The following is a 16,103-nucleotide window of genomic DNA, read 5'->3' on the forward strand; positions in this document are numbered from 1 at the left end:
AAGTCAAAAGCCCAAAAGAATAGGGGAAACTTCAGACTTCAGATCCGAAGAGCATAGCATGAGCCAAAAGGCCAGAGCAGGTCAATTATCAATTACTTCGGGTCTTGAGCTTTGAGTCTCAACCACTGCAACGACACCACGCATCACGCACCACTACAGTCTAGCCATAGTGGCAAACGAGTCTATATATACTTAAAAGCTTCACAAGGTTGTAAAGATCAAGGGTAACCTTTCGTCTGCTTTTTTTCTACTGGATACCCGTTCAACCTCCATTAGAGGCATCTCGCATTTCCAACAGCCTCAGCTCAACTTCTTTCATTTCTTTGACCTTTATCCAATATTCGCAGCTCACTATCTCTTCAAATCAAGCAACAGATTCTTGTTTTTAATTGTCAATCACCGGGTCGCGACATTATCTACACAATCCTAGACAAACCTATAGCCTTTCGTATAAGATAGAGCAGCAGTCTACCAGCGACAACTTCTCACTACACACCGTCGATTTCCGCCTTTGTCGCCATATAGAATCTTCAATCCAAATTCACAGCTGTTTCGATCACTCTTATCTTAGGAGTCCTTAGTGCTAGGAGAACAGTCTCACGAAAAGTTTCCAGTTAAAAGCCCTGCTATCTTTCAAGATGGACATGTACGAGACAGCATCTACACAGCAGCCAGCTGCGATCTGTATTCTCAAATCCCCAATCGATGCGTGAGTTTGGTAATCACTTGTTTAGCCGTATCTTCGTTGCTAAGTGACAAGCTTCTTAGTATTCATATATTGGAAGCCGCCAGGCTTGGCTTGGTTCCGAGGGTAACCAGGAGGTTGACTGGACATGAGAGGTCAATGATCCGCCCAGGTACCGTGTGGGTATGGGAGGAAGGTAAGTTTGGTCTGTTTTCTACTATGCAATTCCCATAACTTACCTTGTGCGATAGCTGAAACAAACATGAGGCGATGGACCGATGGTCGACGGTGGGGCGCTTCTAGAGTAGGAGGAGGAGGATTTTTGGTCTACACAGAGTGCATAAATTACTTCTTTGTCTTTAACTGAAAGTTAACAGTCTTTCCAGGTCTTCTGAATCGCTATCTCCACCTCGACAGTTGGAAACCCCATACGGTCACAACATGTATCACCCTGGCTCTACACATCGCTCCGACAGTCTGATTAAGCAAACTTATTCAACCACAATGACTCATCCTGTCACTGGTAAAGTTAAGAAGTTCCATGTTGTGGCATATTCGAGCAAGGTCCGTATTCTTGTTGTTCATATTCCTCACGTCAATGTTAATCGGTGTCTCTCTTTTGTAGCGTAATCCTCAAGGCGATCCCCTGAACCCTCTTCCACTCCCACATCAACTGCCAGCTTTGAGGCATCTCAAGGTGACCCCCGGCATATGGCCGGAATGGGAAACCCGTAGGGATACAGAATATGCTGTGCCGAGACCAAGTTCCCAGCCGCATCACCAAAACAATGCTGGAAGCAGCTCACAGGCTACTACATCTGCCACAGCTACTTCATCGCCCGCGACCCTTTCATACCCGCTTCATCCTCAACAACCTCCTACGGCCTATCCCCCATCCTACCCTCAATCTCGTCCAGAGGCTTATCCACGAGCTTCAGCTTCGACTCCAGCTTATTTTCATAATCCTTCATACATGTCACCGGGCATATCACCAGCTGCGGAGAGAGGGATGTATCAACCTGCTGGCAAGTACACTCGACCTTATCAATCGCCGCGCAGAGAGCCAATAAATATTTCTACAGAACCATCTCATCAACCTCCATCACATTTGAACCCCATGTCAAATGGCTGCTCACAACACACTAACGGGAGCAGCAACAAACGCTATCATCCCTACGAGCAGCCTTCTCGCAATATAGAACAACGACCTCCATCTTTTTTTCCAGGTCCCCCGCCAATGCTCCCAGCTATCTCCAATGATTTTGGGCGAGAGATGGGTGCTTATGGTCCTCCAGCATGGATAGGGGCTTCTCGTGGGTCACCAGCTCCACAGTACGCTTATAGCTACCCTACCCGCCCGTCCGATTATCTGAAAAACGGTCATTATTACGATACTCCCCTTCCTTATCCTCCTTACAGAGATCCAATGCCTTCGGATGGGCGTTATGCTGTTGCGACACCTGGTGATACTCGTCGTTACACGCCAGTTGACGATCATATGCGCAATCAACTTCCTCATTTATACAGAGACGCCCCATCTACCTACAATAATGCTAACCAGGGTAACGAAGCCTCTCGTCCGGCAACTCCTGGCGAGCTAAATGCGCAATATCCTGGCGATCGGACTTCTGGTTCCCCCAATTTGCCCACTGGTGGCGTAACATTACCACCTTTGAGAGCGACCTTCAAGGAAGAGGCGTCTCCTGAAGGCGGAGGTTCGATGCTGCCTCCGGCCAGCAAATTGAGCCCTTCAGGGAGATATTCAGTAGTGGACAGACATTCAAGCCAGAGTCCATCAGGTGTTCCGAAGACCAAAGTTCAGAATACTTGGGCGGAGGATGCTAGGCAGTTGGGGGAGCTTGGTCGAAGGGTCGTGCTGTAATCACACGGCGAGGAAGGGGGAAAAGCTCTTGTTGAGACGTACACGGTTGATGTGGTTGTACTCATCATTACTGAAGTGTGTCATTTATGTACACCTGAAATGATAACGCTTGATACACCACGATGAGTAGTGTCTAAATAGTCTACTAATAAACATGTACACTATCTAGCATCCAGGTTCCACTTACATAACGATGAAGGACATCTTGGGAGACGACGGACGGCGGTGAACGAAGCTGAAAAAAAAAAAAAACCCCGGTTATTATGATTGGTAACCTTTACGTAATCGCCAGTATATATATCATCATCGATTCCAGCAGGCCATTCATGCTGATCTCTAATTGAAATACGTACCTTTATAGTGCGGACGGATATTGTTTATTGATATAAAGCAGCGACTTCCGACTAGTCTTGTCGCTAGTCGCAGCATACCATATCTCTAATAATCGCCCTATCGTACGCCATCCCACTTGTACCAGTACAACTTTCGTCGGTCGCACATTCCAACAAATCTAAAAGAAAGGTTGGCAGCTCAGCTACACGCACTTCTGGTTTAATATACGGCCACTGCTGTAACGATAATCTGTGATTTCGCTTGTTTGCGGTCCTGACTTGCCAGAACTTCAAGAATAACTGTCAGATCTCAGAAGACTGCGACGGGTTTTCAGCCATCTACGTTTGGCGTTGCGTTCTGCCAAATTACCTTATTCAGGATTCTCTTTTCATCATACCAGGAACATTAGCCTTTGTGCATCATGGCTTCGACGTCGGGGGAAGCGACCCCTCTCTTAACCTCAACCAGTGGCCTTTCGCCAAAAGTTCTCAGCGAGGTGAGCATTTTTGACAGTAGAGAGCAACCTACTGCGGATTTAGATTTTCAACCACTCACAATCACTGTAGACCAAAGTATACCCTCTTATTCATCTTATCAGAGTTGACATCATGTCTCATATTGGTAAGGCTTTTTACTACCAATGTTCATAGGGATCTGTTGATGATTTCCTGCAGATGCACCTTTGACCCATGAGCAGCTCCTTGCCCCTGACTCTACATATACCATCGTTCGGTATGCTTATTATTAGCGCGTGTAAATCTCGCTGACTTCCACAATTAACAAGCCCACTGACTGAAAAATATTTGGCTCTGCAAAATCAGGCGATTGGTGAGTTTTCCACGGTCACCAGGGATTGCCAATTATTGATCCCCTTCAACAATAAGTGTTCTGCTTGCTATTGAATAAAGTACAATTCAGCAGAGAGTCTACCCAACTGTCCATCGCCACTCTTTCCTTGACCAGAGCTACTCTATGTGAGATATTGGCTAGTAGGGTCCTTCGTACGTGGATTTGCTTCACCATTGATTTTATTCCGCTGAAATGAACTGTCGGGCAGGAGGATGGTCAGAAAGGAGCTTGCCACTTGCAACAGTTTTGTTAACACCTTGGGCGCTTTTCCAAGGAGCCTCGCAAGAGGTGATAGACAGGGCGAAGGAGGAAGGCGATGATGAATTATTGAGGCAGGGTGGAACTGCGTTAGAGGTGAATTCTAATGGTCTTAAACGCGCATGACTGGGCTGATACATATAGGAAGATGGCCATTATTAGCAGTTCCAAGAGATTTATTAGAAGTCCCTCATGCCAAAAAGTCATCGGCAAGTTTCTTCTGCTTGGTATGGACGATTTGATGACAATCATTGCAGAGGGCATATGGGGCGGACGTATCATCTATACTGCCCTGAATGCGCATGCTCTCATAGCTGACGTACGCCCGTTTAACCGTCAAAGAAAAAGAACAAACAGAATTGCTGATTCCGGTTGATAGAACTATAAAAAGAAGCCTATTCAGATGTATAATCCTCACAAAGCACCATTTTTGGATCATTACAGGTAAGGTTTAGGATGTTCAGCTGTACGCAGTTTTGGCTGATGTGATTGTAAAATGTAGGTTAAAGGTACCACGGTATCGATCCATGCTTGAATATGTCAATTTCCTCGTCTTATTTATACTGTATGTCATTGCCATTGAAGGCCTTGTCGAGAGCCGCATCAATGGCCGAGAGTGGGCGTTCATTATCTATGCTATGGGTAAGTACGATAATAATCAGGTAGACGCGGAAGTTCAATGTTTCCTTAGCATTCTCCCTAGATAAACTTGCGGCTATCCGAGAGCATGGGCTGAAAGGTGATGCAGTCCATCTGTTTGTTACGTGAGGCTAATGTGCTCTATAGTATTCAGCAGCAGCCTTGTCAACGGGTTCGATCTAGTTTTCATGATCATCTACGCCGTGTATCTCGGAGCGAGAACTTACGGAGCCCGATATCATAACGAATACGCGCTGGGGCTAGGAGCAGATTGGTTAGCAATAGGTCAGTCCAGATATTAACGGAAGCAGTCAATGATCGGAGGGTATTTATCATAAAGACTTAACAGGTGCTGTACTAATTTTTCCTCGTCTGGCGTTCGTCACGCTTGCCAATAACCTGATGATTTTGAGCATACGGTCGATGTTGACAGAATTCTTCTGTAAGTTTGTTATCTGAAGTCAACATTAGTCTATGCCAAAAGTTTACTCGTTTCAGTTTTGATGGGAGTTGGTATATTCTGTTTTCTAGGTACGTCCGGGCTTCTGAACTGTATGATAGGGATTTGATCGTTTTATAGGCTTCGTATACGCGCTATTCACTCTTGGTCAAGGAAAATTCGAGTTATCACAAATAGCGTGGTGGTTGTTGGAGGTGTACTTTGGACTAGATGCTTCAGGGTTTGAACATGCTTGTGAGTGAGACGAAAGGAAATTATCGCATTGAAACTCTAATCGATCCTCGAAGATCTTTTTCACCCATTTCTAGGGCCTCTGCTCATGGTCTTCTACGCCTTACTTTCAAACACATTGCTCTTGACTGTACTTGTCGCCATCCTTGGCAATACCTTTGCCACTATCAACGCCGATGCCGCTGCAGAGGTAAGCGCATGGAAATACATCAGAATTTTCGCTTAAACGACGCCACAATCAGTCAATGTTTCGAAAAGCTGTATCTACTCTTGAAGGCGTAAAGGCAGGTGCGCATCACAAACCCTCTTCCTATTCGAACAGACTTAAGCTAATATTGAATCTAGATGCTGTATTTAGTTACCAGTTACCTTTCAATTTGGTTGCTGTGATCATAATGTGGCCGATGAGATACGTTCTCAACGCGAGGTGGTAAGTAACTGACTTCTTTTTCGCTACTAGCTAAACATTTTCCCATTAGGTTTCATAAGGTCAATGGTGAGTGGTAGAAATTTCGATAATGCTTCAGCTGATCCATCGCCAGTTTTCATGATCAGGGTGACGAGCGTACATATATTGCTCTTGATAGCCCTGTACGAAAGGCAGTCATATCAGGATCAAGGTCTGATGGAGCAGCTTGGGGACTTCGCGGAAAGATATGTTGGGAGTCTTCCTAGACGTCTCAAGGCGGCAGGTGATTCTTATCATTATCCATCTTGTGTACTAGCAATACTTATATCATTTGTTCTAATCTAGCTGGTTTCGACAATTTTGCTTCGAGAAGCGATATTGCGGCAGTGTTTGAGATCGAAAGGGAGGTAGGGGCCTTCTATGCTGGATGGGACGATGAAGTGGATGAGTCAGAGATCATTTTACCCCCTGCCTTCGATGGCGATCCCCCGTCAATGAACAATGACGACGAAAGACCCGGTCAAGACATAACTGCCTTTGATTCCGCCACTGCTCCCTCGAAAAAACATTCTTCACCTCCATCACCCGCATCTCCTTTGACGGCGTCCCCGTCGCGCCTTGAACATCAGTTGGAAAACCCTCACGCTCGACGTAACTCTATGCCATCATCACATCGGTCATACATCCAAAATCCCTATCAAGTCCCTATACGTCGACGAAATAGTTCTATCCACGGCCCTAGTCCTTTGGCCCAGCTTTTTGTTCGAGGCTCGGAATCTGATGCTTTGAGGGGGAGGAGGGCGTCGATGGCTGGAGCCATAGGCGCAGGTCCCGCGCTTGCTGCGCCCCCTGTGTTCGGTCCATCTTCCAAACCTAGACGGAGTCATTTTAGGTCGGAATCATTCCCAGAGTTTTCAAGCAAAGAGCAAGATCCGCATCAACATCCAGCAACAAATTCAGTATCCCGCTCCAATAAATCATATCTCATAAATCCTTCCATCGCGCCTATCACCGAAGGCAAGAGTGTTTCATTCTCAAGCGATCTGAAAGATCCGGAAGACGATCCAGTATGCGATCCCAGCAGCTCCATTGCTGGTCGCAAAGAAGGGAACCTTGCTGTCGGTCATGGTGGTCTGCCTATCGGTAATAGGGAAGAAGTTAAAACTTCACCACTGTCGGTCAAGGCTACGCGCTTTCAGACAGCTTTTCCAGGCGCATACTCCCCTTTAGGTACCGTTAATGATTCGCGACCACACACTCCAAACTCACAGGCCAGCAATGTGGCTAAGGCTTCTCAAGTGGAAGTTCTGGCTCTGGCCAGGCCAGAAGAAGAAGCATTAAAACAAAATATGAAGGAGAAGCTTGAAGAAATGGACCGGCGACAGAAACACATAGAGCAATTATTGGAACGATTGCTTGGGCACTTTGAACGATGAAGTGATCATTCGCAAAACGCTACACAAGTTGTATAGATGAAAACTTCATCACACATTACGTGCAGGTTTGTTATGTTTTACGAAATCTTTCGAGGAATGACCGTTGCGGATTGGGACGCATGACCAGTAACGTGTCTGTATAGATTGACCATGAATTTTTGATATTATTGTGCAATGAGTAGACGTCGCTGTTGTTGACGTTGTACGAGTACTATTGCCGTTTTTACGTCCTACGTCGTAGCTGTGAGCTAAAGCAGTGCTAGTACCCGTAGTACAAATTGTGAGCAGCAAAATCAAGCACGATATATTCCTTCGGATAATTCAAAAAGGGCAGAGCAGTTACCATGCAAAGAGAGAAGTACCGTTGTAGAAAGCAAAGAGTACATAATAAGAAGCGCGAAATCATCAGCCCTCTTCTTAACAGCATGCGAACAGCAACTCTCTCGGCATTTCCATCATCATCATCACCATCAGCACCACTACAATCCGCCACCGTAGCAACGACTCTAGGTGCCCGTGCTTCAGCACTGCCATCTATTACTAAAGCCTCAGCCGCAACGCTGATCGCATTATTACCACCCATACAGCCTGTAATATGTAAAACGTGCAAGTGAGTAGTTAATAATAATTCACAGATGGAGTTGCTATCGGCCCGCGGGTATTGACATCAACAGGCGGCGGCATGGTTGCGGTCCGGTGTTCGGGTATTAAATAAGTACAACAAGAAGTTGAAGTGCGAAGTATGAACGTGATGCAGGTTATCGACGGACAGCGAGGCTCCCAGATGCCGACTGCAGCGGACACGCACGTGTTTCATGTAGATTTATCAGGCTTGATTTTCAGTTAGGCTATTAAGGCACTCCTTGGGGCCTCCATCGACCCCAAGCCCCATGTGGGCCCTCTGTTGTGGGGCATGTGGCGGCCCGGAATGGTCCGGCGGCAAGAGCGCCCGGCACGCCACGCATCGCCTTCTTGTTTCGACCGATAAGTTTTCTCCTACCTCTTTTCCTCCCTCTTCGCCCCTCATATCAGTATTAAGTATCTTTACACCGAGCCCTAACATCGGGCAATCTGTCAACTTGTAGACTGAAACTGGTCTTTGGGTTATGCATCTTCCTTCTGCACATAGTACTTATTTGTTATATCGTGATTTGTTTCCTTTTTCCGATGAACTAGCAATAATCGTGCCAGTAAAGATGATGATGACGGCGGCCTGTGACCAACTGTGATTAGCTTATGGAAAATCCTTGAGCTGAATAATAATTCTCCATCAGTGACATGATCATGACCACGGCAAAGGCTAGCGCTATGGTATTGCGCAAAAGAAGGGATGTCGAATGGATGACTGTTAACGAGCCACTTTTGTGAGAGAAAGAAAGCGGTTAAAAAACAGACAGAAAGTGAAGCTTTTCTTCTTGATGAACTAATATGATCGTAGTAGAGCTCAGAGTAAATCATAGGAGTTTGGGGTTAACGATACGAACATGTTATTACGCCGCACACCAGGTATGCATAACAGAGCTGCAACAGCAGTTTAGGCTTAAAACTCTTATTAGAGATATGATCGGAGTTAGCTTACCGCGATTACCCATCGGCTGCGTCACCAACACTCGTCTCGGACAGAAGATGAGCCGTCGAGCTTATTCGTAGCTTCCTCCGATTCTTTTATACTTTGAAAGGATCAGTATGTAGCCGCTATCAGCCTCAAACAATATTGCGGTTAATATACATATATATATGAAACCTCTTCTCCTTCCCTACGGACCACTGAAACGATATATACCCTTGAGCTTCAATGTCGCAGGATTACAAAGCAGACGAAAAAGAGGTGATTTCGCATTTCGAACATGTGGATACACAAAAGGAAGATCTAGAGGATGGACACAAGAGGCGAAAAGTCAATAACCAACTCGATGAGGCAGCCAAAATCTTAGAAGAGAGGGGGGAGATAGAATACACCATAGAGGACAGCAAAAGAGTGCTTCGTAAGATCGACATTTATGTGTGCATCGTAAGTATCATTTGTCTCGACGGCCTGCACCTTCAGTGACTGACAACATACTTTTTCTTTCAATTTCAGCCTATGTGCATGGTATGTATACATTCGAACTGCTCCATGTACCTCCTGGGGAAGCTGACATATGGCAGGTCTACATGTTGCAGCAGTTGGACAAGATGACTATTAGCCAGGCTGCTGTCTTTAACCTACAAGAGGAGACCAACCTTCAAGGTAGTGAATATTCGTGGCTTACCTCTTGTGTTTACGTGGCACAACTTATATTTCAACCTTTATCCTCCTATGCACTGGTAGTCTTCCCAGGTGAGACTTGCCGGGGACTTCCATGGAGCCAAATAAGGCTAACTACAAGACTGCGCAGTAAAATATTGGGTCATGTTCAACTTCATCTCATGGTCTATCGTAACCATATGTACCACCGCCGCCACCAACTTTACCGGTTTGCTCATTGCTCGTATTCTTCTGGGAGCGTTCGAAGCGACCATCTTGCCATCATTCGTTTTCATCAGTGGGTTCGAATACAAACTGTTCCGGATAAGTACTAATGGTGATATTCTAGCTCAAATGTGGTGGACTCGACGAGAACAGTCTTACAGGACTGTCGCCTGGCAAATTGCAAATTCATGTGCCGCCATTTTTGGTCCTTTGCTGGCCTTTGGTGTTGGTCACGTCAGTTCCGGTATCAAACCCTATCAAGGAATCTTTCTGTGTATGGGTGCCATTTCGCTTGCATGTTCACCTATTGTAAGAATCAGTCTTGAGTATCTTTGACGACCGCACGCTGAGCAGGCTGCTAGGTGTGGTGGCTTCTTCCCAGCTCTCCTACTACCGCTCGCTTCCTCCGTAAAGGGGATGACCGTCATATTGCCTTGGACCGCCTTCGAGAGAATCAAATGGGTACTAAATCCTCAAAGTGGAAATGGAACCAGGTGTGGGAGACTTATCGAGATCCCAAAACCTACATGTGGGCTGCCATGTATTTTTGCACTGCTACTCCCTCCGGAGGAATTGGAGCTTTTAATGGGTTAATCCTTAAAGGATTTAATTTCAGCTCTTTTCAGGTGAGTCGATTACCTAGTCGAGAAATCATTCAAGGAGCTCACATACTGAGCAGACGACATTGATGTCTATTCCAACTGGGGCTATTGGCATTGTCACCCTTCTCATCGGTATCTGGCTCACAAACCGATACAAGACGCGTTGGGCCGTGTTGGTGATTATCACCCTTTTCCCTATCGGTGGTATCGCAGCGTTGTGTAATGTGCCTAGAGATAATACTGGGGGTCTGATGGCGTCCTTTTACATTGCATACCCTCTTGCGGGTATTCGTGAGTGGATGAATGTTACAGGTCTTACATGTGCTGATGACCCCCGCAGAACCTTTGTTGTACAGTTGGGCTGGTCTGAATGCAGCCGGAACGACAAAACGTGTGGTGGTATTCGCAACAATGTTTGTCTTCCAGTGCGCTGGCAATGTGAGTAGGGTGGATGATCCATTGGTACGAGAGGGTCTTACAACAGAATTAGATTGTAGGACCACAGTTATACTTGAAGGAAGAAGAGCCTTACTACCACACTGGGCTTTACTCAAACCTTGGATTCTACGCCGCTCTGGTTGTTCTCATGGTCTCCATGTCGTTCTACCTGCGATACCTTAACAAGCGTCAAGCCAAACGCCGTGCAGCCCTTGGTCTTCCAGAGGAGCTGGAAGACATGTCAATCATGACTACTGAGGAAGCACAACGATACAAGGTCAAGTTAGCTCAGCGGATGAAGGAGCATGGTTTGGATGAGGCGAAGCTGTACGAGAACGCGTTTGACGATATGACAGATATGGAGTAAGTTGCTTTTCGTGCCTGAGGAATTGGAACTAACCATGATGTTAGGAATCCGGCATTCATCTATGTATTGTAAACTAGAAGATTTGAACTTAGAAGCAACTTTTGATGATAATCTTCAGAGTAGAAAGTTGATCTTAGAAGCGGCCTCCTTCGTACCGCTATGTGCTATGTATCCGACTTCCAAATTGCGGCTGGGCTAGAGAGGAAAAAGAGTAGATCTATCCGGCTAGAATTGCTGCACCTTTTGTTCGAAATGGTAGACAAATACAGATTGCATACTAATGTCCTTAGATTGAAAACTGCCCACCTCCTTACACTGACTGCACTAATTAATGACAAGCGACCTGTGATATTTATCAACTTGTTGACTGTCATAATGAACTAAACCTCATGTCAGTCGGGACACATTTCCGCGCTATTTGTAATCCGCTTCAGATTAAGGTATTGTGATACGAATTGTTATACAAAAGAACAAGGTAAGGATACCGGGTACGGCACGGCAGTCATTTGCCCCAAGAGAATTTCGATAATAGCAGCCAGGCACTTCTTATTCCTTGGTTCATGGCTATTCCAGCTCAACAGGCGGAGATACGAGGCATTTGGGTGGGCTACTTTATCCACTGTGACTTCTTCTCTTCTCCACCGAAGAGATATAGGATGATGAATGTAAAGGAGAGCGAATCTGATTGTATGATCAAGAAAAGAAGTGATGGCGCATGATGTATGATGCAGGGATCTTGATATATATATTAGGCAGTACAAGAGCTCTGAGCGTACATCGTGCCGAAGAACAATAAGGAATATGGGCAATAATGCCGAAGAACAAAAAAGAATAGAAAGGTACAAAGAACAAAAGAGAAAGACAGGCACGCCGGGCTATCGCCGAATAGGGATGCGTAGGGCGGATACCCTCCACTTCACAGAATGAAGATCAAAAGAACGCGAGAGCGGCGGCTCAGAAAAAAGTAATACAAAGCAGTGATTGACGCCTTGACTGACGATCGAATATGAAAATATAGAATGTAGGTTTAAGCTAATCCTAGCTAGAGACCGCTGATGTTGTGTTCCTGAGAATAATTGACGAGCGAATGGACGAGATAGTTGACCATACATCACTCAACTGCATGGCCGAGTGTGCAAGCATGTAACAGCGACTCATCTTTATGCCGACCTCAATCGATCATCGTCTTCTTCAGCATCTCCCCGACTATCAACGCTGTAGTGCTCTGGTCCAATACTGCTGCATCGCTTCATGCGTTGCCCTATTGCTTCTTGCACTTTATCAATCAGTAAAATTAATCCCGATCAACCTCATCATTATATGACCACCATTATACTCCTTGAATTCGAGCCGCTCACCGAAACGGGACTGCTGCTGATCACCTGTCACCTGCCTTATCACCTGACGACGTCCATGGTAGCGCCATTGCCATCCGGCACTTTTCCACGTCTTGGAGTACAGTACTAACTGTATGTATCAGCCAAGCGGCCCGAATATGCCGCGGAAGGATGATGGACCGCCAAGCTTTGAAAAAGTATTTTGGGAACTTGCTGTCTATCAACGGTTTTTTTTGTCAGTCAACTGAACGGTATCAAGGTGTATACATGAGCCGTAGCCCTTCGAATATAAGGAGCTCAGATGGCCTTATACATGGCAGTTATTCCCCCCGGCCTATTACACCCCATTCTTCTGACCCCACTCAAAACATGTCCCAGTATTTGAAGGAAGATGAGAAGGAAGTCGTTGTACACCTAGAGAACGCCCCCCAGTCAGATATACAAGATCTTGAAAATGGCCACAATAAAAGAAGGGCAAACAATCAGGCAGATGAGGCTGCCAAGATCCTCGAAGATCGGGGTCCGATCGAGTACACGTTCGAAGACAACAAGAGAGTACTTCGCATGGTGGACATCTATGTTTGCATTGTGAGTGGTGGACTTACAGGCTAGCTTAATAGTTTTAGAGTCTGCTAGTGCTGACCTGTTTTGTGTAGCCCATGTGCATGGTAAGCATTGGTTGACGACTGGCATGACCATAAGTCTAACAACTGGGAAGGTCTACATGATTCAGCAGCTTGACAAAGGCGCTGTCAGCCAGGCTGCCGTTTTCGATTTGCGAGAAGAAACCAACTTACAGGGAAGCGAATATTCATGGCTGTCCTCCTGTGTCTATGTTTCACAACTCATATTCCAGCCTTTGTCGTCTTATGCCCTGGTTGTATTTCCTGGTCAGTGCTAAAGAAATTAGTCTGAGATAGAGCATAATTGACCGTTGTCTAGTCAAATACTGGGTCATGTTCAATTTCATTGCTTGGTCCATTGTAACGATCTGCACCACGGCTGCCAAAAGCTTTGCTGGACTGCTGGTTGCTCGTATCTTGTTGGGAGCGTTTGAGGCCACCATTCTACCATCCTTCGTGTTCATCAGTAGGTCGAATGGCTTTCGCATAATGTGCACAACTCATCTGGCTGGGTAGCACAAATGTGGTGGACCCGTAGGGAACAATCTTATCGAACCGTCGCGTGGCAAGTAGCCAACTCTTGCGCAGCTATTCTCGGTCCTCTCTTAGCTTTTGGTGTTGGTCATGTCAACTCTGGAATCAAACCTTATCAAGGAATTTTCATCTGTATGGGTGCTCTGTCCCTTGCCTGTGTTCCAATTGTGAGCCTCGTCCAATGTACGGCAAAAATAGCAACTGCTTATTAGCTATCAGGTATGGTGGCTTCTCCCCAATTCTCCCACCACTGCTCGCTTCCTTCGTCATGGAGAGGATCGTTACATCGCTCTGGAACGTCTTCGGCAAAACCAGATGGGTACTAAGTCATCAACATGGAAGTGGAACCAGGTTCGAGAAACTTACCGAGACCCAAAGACTTACATGTGGGCAGCGATGTACTTGTGCACTGCTACACCTTCTGGTGGTATAGGTGCATTCAGTGGTTTGATTATCAAAGGCTTCAACTTTAACTCTTTTGAGGTAAAGCTATTAATCAATTACTTTGCCGATGATTATGATCTAACAGGGTGAATAGACGACCCTCATGTCCATTCCTACAGGCGTGATTGGCATTATCACTCTTATCATTGGTATCTGGCTCACTAATCGCATAAAAACTCGTTGGATCGTCCTTGTTATAATTACCCTTTTCCCCATTGCTGGTCTTGCAGCCCTTTGCAACGTTGATCGCTCCAATACGGCAGGTTTGATGGCCTCATTCTACATCGCGTATCCATTGGCAGGTATACGTGAGTTACTTAAATGACTGAGAAAGCGAAGGTAGTCACTCACAAGGGCTACGTCAGAGCCGCTTCTCTACAGTTGGGCTGGATTGAACGCTGCAGGAACTACAAAGCGAGTGGTAGTTTTCGCCACCATGTTTGTCTTCCAATGCACTGGTAACGTTAGTGACAACTTAAATCATGTGATAAGAGGTATAGAGGGCTGATGACGCATATCCTTCAGATCATTGGTCCACAGGTTCGTTGTCTTGATGTCGGAAGGTGGGAGACTAATGTCTTGTATGGCTAGGTTTATCTTGAGAGGGAAGCCCCTTACTACTACACCGGTATTTATGTAAACGTCGGTTGCTATTCAGCCCTCATCATCCTCATGGTGGCAATGTCCTTTTACCTTCGATTCCTCAATAGGCGACAGGCAAGGCGTCGAGCCGCACTGGGTTTACCTGAGGAGCTGGAAGACATGTCAATCATGACCATCGAAGAGGCAAAGGCATACAAGACCAAATTGACTCAGCAGATGCAAGAGAAGGGATTGGATGAAGCCAAGTTGTATGAGAATGCGTTTGATGATATGACAGATATGGAGTGAGTGGTTTTATTAATATTTGGACAAGGGGGACGATGTGGCTGACGAGTGTCCGTCTATGTAGGAATCCGGCGTTTATATATGTATTATAATCTGGAAGGACCTCGTTGAAAAGCCCCAGAGCAATTGGAAATGGTCGTTAGGGATTTGTAGGAGTATAGCCTATATCGAATAATTTCGATAAATGAAGAATGTACGAAGTTACTACTAGCTCATCAACAACAGGAGGCAGGGACATGGTATGTTTGCATATGTCTCTCTGCCGCTATAACGGAAGGTTTAACAAGAAGTGTTTATCATCGCCGTTGTGGCACTCATTGTTTTTCTTCTTTTCGGTGTAGTATGCAGAGACATCCTACCCATCGTAGGCAACGAACTCAATCTCCACATCGGTACCACCGGCGGGTAGCTCAGCAACTCCAATGCAAGTGCGAGCGGGCTTGGGTTCGGGCATGATATCTTTCCAGACCTAAAATAATGAAATCAACACCACGGAAGGATCATGGCGTTCAAGATGTTGACTTACCTCGTTGACTGCTACGAAGTCTCTGGATAAGTTAGAGAGGTAGATATTGGCCTTAACGACGTTAGAGAGATTCATATTGGCGCCTTTGAGTACGGCTTCAAGGTTCTAGACGACAGTTTAGACAGCCGTTAGTTACTCCCTTACCACTCCAAAAACAGAAAGGATACACTCACTTGGATGACCTGCCGTGTTCGGTCTTGAATCTATGAACATCATGCCCGTGTGTTATTGAGACAAGGTATCTATCTCATTGGCAATCATGAAGTGCGACTCACAGTCCCTTTGACCATATTGCCTTCCTTGGTCATGCCAACTGACCCGCTTGTGTAAACGTAGTTGCCTGCCCTTACCGCTTGTGTGTACTACAGGGTTATGCATTAGCCGGCAAGATTACGATGGCATATTTTAAGATAATGTGACAATGAAAGGGCTTTGAAGTGAACCTACGATTCCTGGCAAGGGAGGGGGAGCATCGTTCGTCAAGACGTATTCGGCGGGCATTGTTGGATAAAATGTAAACTCAAGAATGCGGTGGGGAGCATGATAGAAACGGCCAACAGCGTCTATTATATATGCCTGCACGTAAATCGAAGACCCCCTCCGGCTTCCAATACGCTCAGGAACCATCATAACCGGCCGCGGAGAGTGGGGGAAAGTGGGGGAGGACCAAGAGTGACGTGGTTTTCCGTGTAGATATTCCACCGCCGCGG

General features: G+C 46.0%; 5 protein-coding genes across 5 annotated transcripts; 4 read left to right on the plus strand and 1 right to left on the minus strand.

Moving 5' to 3' along the window:
• The first annotated feature begins 26 nt into the window (after nucleotides 1–26).
• On the plus strand, nucleotides 27–2,733 carry CNF01440 (conserved hypothetical protein). The gene is made up of 7 exons (XM_571287.2): nucleotides 27–709; nucleotides 769–881; nucleotides 937–1,021; nucleotides 1,072–1,249; nucleotides 1,311–1,416; nucleotides 1,513–1,710; nucleotides 1,768–2,733. The coding sequence occupies exons 1-7, from the start codon at nucleotides 639–641 to the stop codon at nucleotides 2,565–2,567; spliced, it is 1,551 nt and encodes a 516-aa protein (XP_571287.1). The 5' UTR covers nucleotides 27–638; the 3' UTR covers nucleotides 2,568–2,733.
• Nucleotides 2,734–2,916: 183 nt separating this feature from the next.
• Nucleotides 2,917–7,339, plus strand: CNF01450 (conserved hypothetical protein). Its single transcript, XM_024657363.1, has 21 exons — nucleotides 2,917–3,396; nucleotides 3,467–3,521; nucleotides 3,575–3,632; nucleotides 3,685–3,728; nucleotides 3,785–3,901; nucleotides 3,958–4,103; nucleotides 4,156–4,216; nucleotides 4,265–4,326; nucleotides 4,387–4,451; nucleotides 4,510–4,649; nucleotides 4,699–4,746; nucleotides 4,794–4,931; nucleotides 4,996–5,088; nucleotides 5,145–5,177; nucleotides 5,227–5,340; nucleotides 5,394–5,527; nucleotides 5,580–5,625; nucleotides 5,683–5,767; nucleotides 5,817–5,833; nucleotides 5,880–6,029; nucleotides 6,092–7,339. Exons 1-21 carry the CDS (start codon nucleotides 3,322–3,324, stop codon nucleotides 7,180–7,182), a joined length of 2,772 nt encoding a protein of 923 aa, XP_024513134.1. The 5' UTR covers nucleotides 2,917–3,321; the 3' UTR covers nucleotides 7,183–7,339.
• A 1,534-nt stretch (nucleotides 7,340–8,873) lies between these two features.
• On the plus strand, nucleotides 8,874–11,200 carry CNF01460 (allantoate transporter, putative). The gene is made up of 10 exons (XM_571481.2): nucleotides 8,874–9,193; nucleotides 9,263–9,274; nucleotides 9,331–9,502; nucleotides 9,561–9,707; nucleotides 9,759–9,943; nucleotides 9,997–10,260; nucleotides 10,314–10,527; nucleotides 10,577–10,674; nucleotides 10,727–11,037; nucleotides 11,086–11,200. Exons 1-10 carry the CDS (start codon nucleotides 8,978–8,980, stop codon nucleotides 11,111–11,113), a joined length of 1,647 nt encoding a protein of 548 aa, XP_571481.1. The 5' UTR covers nucleotides 8,874–8,977; the 3' UTR covers nucleotides 11,114–11,200.
• An 824-nt stretch (nucleotides 11,201–12,024) lies between these two features.
• On the plus strand, nucleotides 12,025–15,057 carry CNF01470 (conserved hypothetical protein). The gene is made up of 11 exons (XM_571483.2): nucleotides 12,025–12,966; nucleotides 13,035–13,046; nucleotides 13,097–13,268; nucleotides 13,321–13,467; nucleotides 13,518–13,702; nucleotides 13,755–14,018; nucleotides 14,074–14,287; nucleotides 14,345–14,442; nucleotides 14,505–14,519; nucleotides 14,571–14,866; nucleotides 14,932–15,057. The coding sequence occupies exons 1-11, from the start codon at nucleotides 12,550–12,552 to the stop codon at nucleotides 14,957–14,959; spliced, it is 1,848 nt and encodes a 615-aa protein (XP_571483.2). The 5' UTR covers nucleotides 12,025–12,549; the 3' UTR covers nucleotides 14,960–15,057.
• Nucleotides 15,058–15,134: 77 nt separating this feature from the next.
• On the minus strand, nucleotides 15,135–15,962 carry CNF01480 (Brt1, putative). Its single transcript, XM_571289.2, has 5 exons — nucleotides 15,841–15,962; nucleotides 15,669–15,755; nucleotides 15,567–15,596; nucleotides 15,394–15,498; nucleotides 15,135–15,336 (listed from the first exon to the last, which is right to left on the minus strand). Exons 1-5 carry the CDS (start codon nucleotides 15,892–15,894, stop codon nucleotides 15,223–15,225), a joined length of 390 nt encoding a protein of 129 aa, XP_571289.1. The 5' UTR covers nucleotides 15,895–15,962; the 3' UTR covers nucleotides 15,135–15,222.
• Between the last annotated feature and the right edge of the window lie 141 nt (nucleotides 15,963–16,103).

Source organism: Cryptococcus neoformans (assembly GCF_000091045.1).
Source record: "Cryptococcus neoformans var. neoformans JEC21 chromosome 6 sequence".
Taxonomy (NCBI): domain Eukaryota; kingdom Fungi; phylum Basidiomycota; class Tremellomycetes; order Tremellales; family Cryptococcaceae; genus Cryptococcus; species Cryptococcus deneoformans.